General features: G+C 38.5%; 1 protein-coding gene across 1 annotated transcript; it reads right to left on the reverse strand.

Moving 5' to 3' along the window:
- Window positions 1–262: 262 nt before the first annotated feature.
- On the reverse strand, window positions 263–4671 carry LOC104960531 (sortilin-related receptor). The gene is made up of 2 exons (XM_010788611.1): window positions 4462–4671; window positions 263–3639 (listed from the first exon to the last, which is right to left on the reverse strand). Exons 1-2 carry the CDS (start codon window positions 4631–4633, stop codon window positions 3572–3574), a joined length of 240 nt encoding a protein of 79 aa, XP_010786913.1. The 5' UTR covers window positions 4634–4671; the 3' UTR covers window positions 263–3571.
- Between the last annotated feature and the right edge of the window lie 440 nt (window positions 4672–5111).

Consider the following 5111-nt stretch of genomic DNA (forward strand, 5'->3'; position numbering starts at 1 on the left):
ATTGCGAATATTCGATTATAATTTATGCATTTTCTTCTTTCAAACCAGGGTCATTCTCAGGGCGCCTTCTGTTTTCCTCAGGGATCTGTTGAATGTTCATCATGCTGGACCTGTGGGAGCCTGCCATCTGAACGCTGCAGTGTGTTTCATCATAAAATAAACCATATCTTCTCCCTGCTTTTCTTAATAACAACATATATGGTATTTTTCTACCTCTTTAACTGACATCTTTAACCACGTTACACAAACAAATAGTCGACAGTTTGATTTTCAGCAACTTTATTTCAGTATAAGTGTTTGTTTTTTTAAAACACCTCACACTGTTTCTCCAACGTCTCATTGTTCTTGCAACCTCCGAGATAAGCAAGCAAGACATTAAAATCTTCAAACATGGCCAACATGATCAAACTCTGACAACATTTTTAAGCAAACTATTTGACAAGAGTCAACATTAAGACAAGTGGGGAGCAAACGGTCACATGATAACCAATAATTAAACTTTGTACACGTGTAAACTCTGACTAAAAAGAGATAGAGCGGCCGGCTTAGCAGCCAGCGCAGGAAGGAGCAGTGATCCGACAAAATCAACCAAATGCCCAAATATTAGCCAACTTTTCCGCCTGCTTAGCTGTGTGTACAGGGTTGTGTGTGACTGTGTGTTTGCATGCGTGTGCACTTGTGTTCTATCATACAAACAGTACATTACATAGAAACCCAATGTGTTCTAATAAGGCATTATGTGGCAAAACAGAACATCAGAGAACAGAAACTCCACAGAGCAAAAAACAGCATTAATGCCAGAACATCTGATTTTAAGGCCAACAAACTAAATGATGAACATGGTGGAGAGCTGCGTGAAATCAAGCTGAAGTCTTGAGGAAACCTTCAAATTAATGTCAGAACAGACACTGTTTAATGATTTTGGGTAAACTAAACAAAAAATGAATATCTGGACTCTTCCTGAAAAAAATAGTTTGTTGCTCTGGGTTGGGGAATTGGGCTTGGGTTGAACAAACTAAGACTCGTCTGCAGAAGCCAGTCTACAGAGTGCAAACACAAAGTCTGTCGTCCATATTGAATGGGTTACATCGTTACTGTAGCAACAGTAAAACCAGAGAGTGTGCATTCACTTAGTAGCATAATGAGCTGGGACAGTAACTTTAAAAGTACAGATATAAAATACATTCATGAAGACATCCTAACAAACAAAACAACAAGGTGAATAGAAAGCAGAACACCATCAGTTCAAATGGCTCAGGCCAAACATCTGTTCATAGACCAGTGTCAGGTTGGGGGGCACGAGCAGAACTAAGACGATGATCCTCATAATGTTTTATCGCTCAACTGGTACTAACTGCTAATTAAAAGGACCATTCAAATAACAAAAAAACACGATTTGTCACTAACACTTAGTGTCTAGCCATGACTTTCTTTTTAAGGTTTCGCCTGACCAGTTTTTGAGATGTGGCTCTCAGCCTCCACACCAATAAAATGCAGGTTAGTAAAAATGTGTTGCTCACAGAATTAAATAATACAATTTTTAAATGTTTTTAAAGAATGTATGTTTCCAGAAACTGTTGGCCCAGTTACACCAATAACCGTAACATTACATTTTAGGTAAAAAAATCTAGTTATTTCCATTAAAACATCATATTAATTTGATTCCCTCATCAAAGCTAAATAAATCCACCAAACAATTATGACTTGGTAAATGACAACAAAGCAAATTAAATCACCTTCCTATACCGTGGAAAATTAAGACTCATTTGCTAATCAAGCACAGAGCTCATTTTAGGAGTTGTCGTCAATCAATGACCAGACCGAACATTGATATAGCCAGTCTTTAGGAACAAGAGAGCTTTTTGCAGAAATAAATATTGTATGTTTTGTTTTCTGGCTTACTAAAATGTAATTCAAAAGATGAGCACTTTTATATCGTTATAAAAATAATACCTAAAAGTGAGAACAAAAAGCTTGATCTTTAACGTTGTTTCTGGTTAAAGGCCAAGATAAGGCCATGGTGAGCTTCCTACAGTAAATGGTCAGCTAGCCCCACGAGAAGTCAGCATTTCAACAAGACTTCAGTACCACATGGTGTACCTTGATTAATAAATGTATTTGACCATGCATACCAGGGTTTAGAAATGGTGTCAACAGTTTCAGAGGTTCTTGTTTCGCATCAGAAAGTCAGGCCTGTGAAAATCAAGCTCGAGCAACTAGCAAACAGCTTCTGGAAATACAGGTCGCTGTTAAAGTTCACAGATGCATCTAGAAGCTATCTGCAACACTAGACACTACTAAAGATAGGTCAAAACATGTTTTCTTTTATGATCGAATCAACCCTCTTAATCTTTTTCTGAACTCAATGCCAAGCCCAAACCTGACTCTTCATCACAACTGAACTGAATCAGCCTCTTCCGGTCACTGCCAGTGCCTCTTCAGAGGTCTCTGTACCTGTCCAGCAGTAGATGAGTTTGCCTGAGCCCTGGAGGTGATGGTGTCGCTGCGCTGGTGTCCGCTCCGACACAGTTCCCTGAGAACCTTTCTCTACGACTACAGCAATGGCAAAATGCTGGGGACGAAAAATGTGTGGTCCACAATGATAAAAAAAAAAACACATTTACAGAATTATGGTGCAGCATTACAAGGAGAGGACATATTAAAAGCCAATATTTACAAATAGATTCGATGATCTGGATTTCACTGTGGGGGATAGGAACATTCTTTTATCTTTTGCATCTACATACAGACAAACAACAGTGTGTGCTGGTGGTGGAAAAATAAAGGTGTGAGGTCACTACACGGTGCCATTGGACGATCCCATTACTCAGCTCTTCAGGTAAGTTTCAAAGACTTGTTAATGGGTTTACAATAATAGACAGTTTCCAAACCGGTGATCATTGAAATCGACACATTATTCAGATTCTGTAAAGGATGAAACATGATTGGCTCGTCAGGCGGCCTCACACGGGGCACCAATTTAAACATATACTGGTATAGTACATATTGTGCTTTTACCAATATATGTTACCATTACTGCTCTAATCTTTTCTTTTCATACATCTTCGATACATCATTTGTCTATATATTTGTATTATTTTTCCTATGTGTGTGTTTTTTTTGCATTCTATGTTACAGTCTGTGGATGGTTATTTTGGCTTTAAGCAATGAACCGCCCTATGGATAGTGAGTTTGCATTACAAACAGGGTCTCGACAAACTCAAATCCTTCACAGTTTGCTTCAGTGTCCACTTTTTTTTTCTCCCAGTCCTTTTGTGACCCCATATATATATATTTAACATTATAAAAAATAAGTTATTGCGCATCCAAAAAAAGTGCATTGTATATTTGAAAAATATCTCTTTCTCTCTTTACACTTTTCCATTTTTCTTCACGTTTCCTGCTAATTAAGGTGGTATCCCTTCGACGGCTTTGGGATGGAGGAGTGCTCGCCTGCTTCCTCCTCACTCCGTCGTACCGCACCACTGAGGGGGAGTAAAGGGGAGTAAAGCAGACGGAAGAAGAGAAGGGGAGAAGAGAAGAGAGAAATAGCTAATGGAGGGACGTCTTGCTACGCGATGACCATGGGAACGTCGTCTGAGAAACCGCTGATCATGGGATCATCTTCATCATCATCACCTTGAAACGAAGAGGAGAGAGATCAAAGTTAAAGGAGCCCTGTTATGCAAATGTTCAGGGTCATATTGGTATGTAGTGTCTCTACTGTGACATGTCTCCATGCTTTAATGTTCAAAAAGCTCTTTATTGTTCTCATACTGCCTGTGCTGCAGCACCTCTTACTCGTCTGAAACGAGCCCAGTCGCCTCTGATGGTTAGCTGCTGATCCGTTGTGATTGCAACACTTGGTCCCGATAATTCCCGCCTTAGCTACAACGCGTTCGTACACTTTTGGAAGCTAGCAATAGAATCGCTGAGTGTACATATGATTGTCAACTATGTACAGAACTAAGAAGGATAATAGTAATAGTGTATGTAAACGAGATACTAGCATGATTTAATGTTATAAATCATTTTTACTAAAATCATAATTAGAGACCTACATAATGAATTTCCTTATGTTTATATTAGCTAATTACATTTTTCTTTGCTTTAAATACAATACAGTATAACAGTAGTTTTTGGATGAATATATTAAGCTTAAACAGCATTTGTAAACTATTACTGTTACTACATTTTTTATATGAATATCTTGTTTTTTTCTTTTTTAAGGTTATATTGTTACATACACTTCAGTAAAAAAAACATCTTATTGTTATTTATTTTCTAATAGTTTTTATTTGCATCGCATTTGATATTGAGTTTATCCAAAAGCAATGGAAAGTAATCAGATTACATCACCAATATATTTTGATACTCAGATTTTTTTTTTTAAAGTAACCCTCCCACCCCTGATGGTTTGCATTGCGGGTCTACATTTGAAAAGTATTTTAATGGTCTCACCCAGATCGTCCCCGGAGGAGAAGATGGCCGAGCCCAGGCGGGAGTTGTAATGCGAGTTTGCGAAGGCGGTGAAATTGTTCTGCAGACGGCGGTGTCGGAGGTAGAGCGCCACCAAGCCCCCGCAGACCCCCAGCAGCAGCAGGAACAGCACCGGGACCACCACCGCAGCCATGTCCCCTGAGTGGCCCTCACCGCGGGACGCATCAACGGCCCCTGGACATGGAGAAAATCATTTAAATTCACAATTACCCCGGTTATCATCCAAATATGATCAAAACATATAGAAATGTTACCTGACATTATTTTTGAGAACAAAATATATAGTATGTTTGTATTGCATGACTAAAATTACACTTTTGTTTTAATAGTGAACATAATTGTTGTGCACAACAGATAATGGAACAAATTCATAAATTGATATGATCACATTTCATTTTTTTTGATTGTAAGGCGTCTTTTCTACTATCTACCTAGATAGCAAACTAGTCGGCTTTTTTAATTACTCTTATGAGGATATTCACGACAATCCAGAATTGATCAGGATCAACTTATTGTGATTGTTTCCATCTGACGTCAGCTCACATCCCCGTTTTTCATTACATTTTGCAATATGAAGCTCACTCTGTTTAATACCCGGTCCCTCAACAATA

This window comes from Notothenia coriiceps, unplaced genomic scaffold (genome assembly GCF_000735185.1).
Source record: "Notothenia coriiceps isolate Sejong01 unplaced genomic scaffold, NC01 NC01_scaffold00031889, whole genome shotgun sequence".
Classification (NCBI taxonomy): Eukaryota; Metazoa; Chordata; class Actinopteri; order Perciformes; family Nototheniidae; genus Notothenia; species Notothenia coriiceps.

What these genes read in the sequence shown, in the direction of transcription:
- LOC104960531 (XM_010788611.1), bottom strand. Translation starts at nt 4,633, where the DNA reads ATGGCTGCGGTGGTGGTCCCGGTGCTGTTCCTGCTGCTGCTGGGGGTC. An exon ending in CTCCTCCGGGGACGATCTGG is followed by an intron (nt 3,640 to 4,461) that starts GTGAGACCATTA and finishes CTTCGTTTCAAG; the next exon opens with GTGATGATGATGAAGATGAT.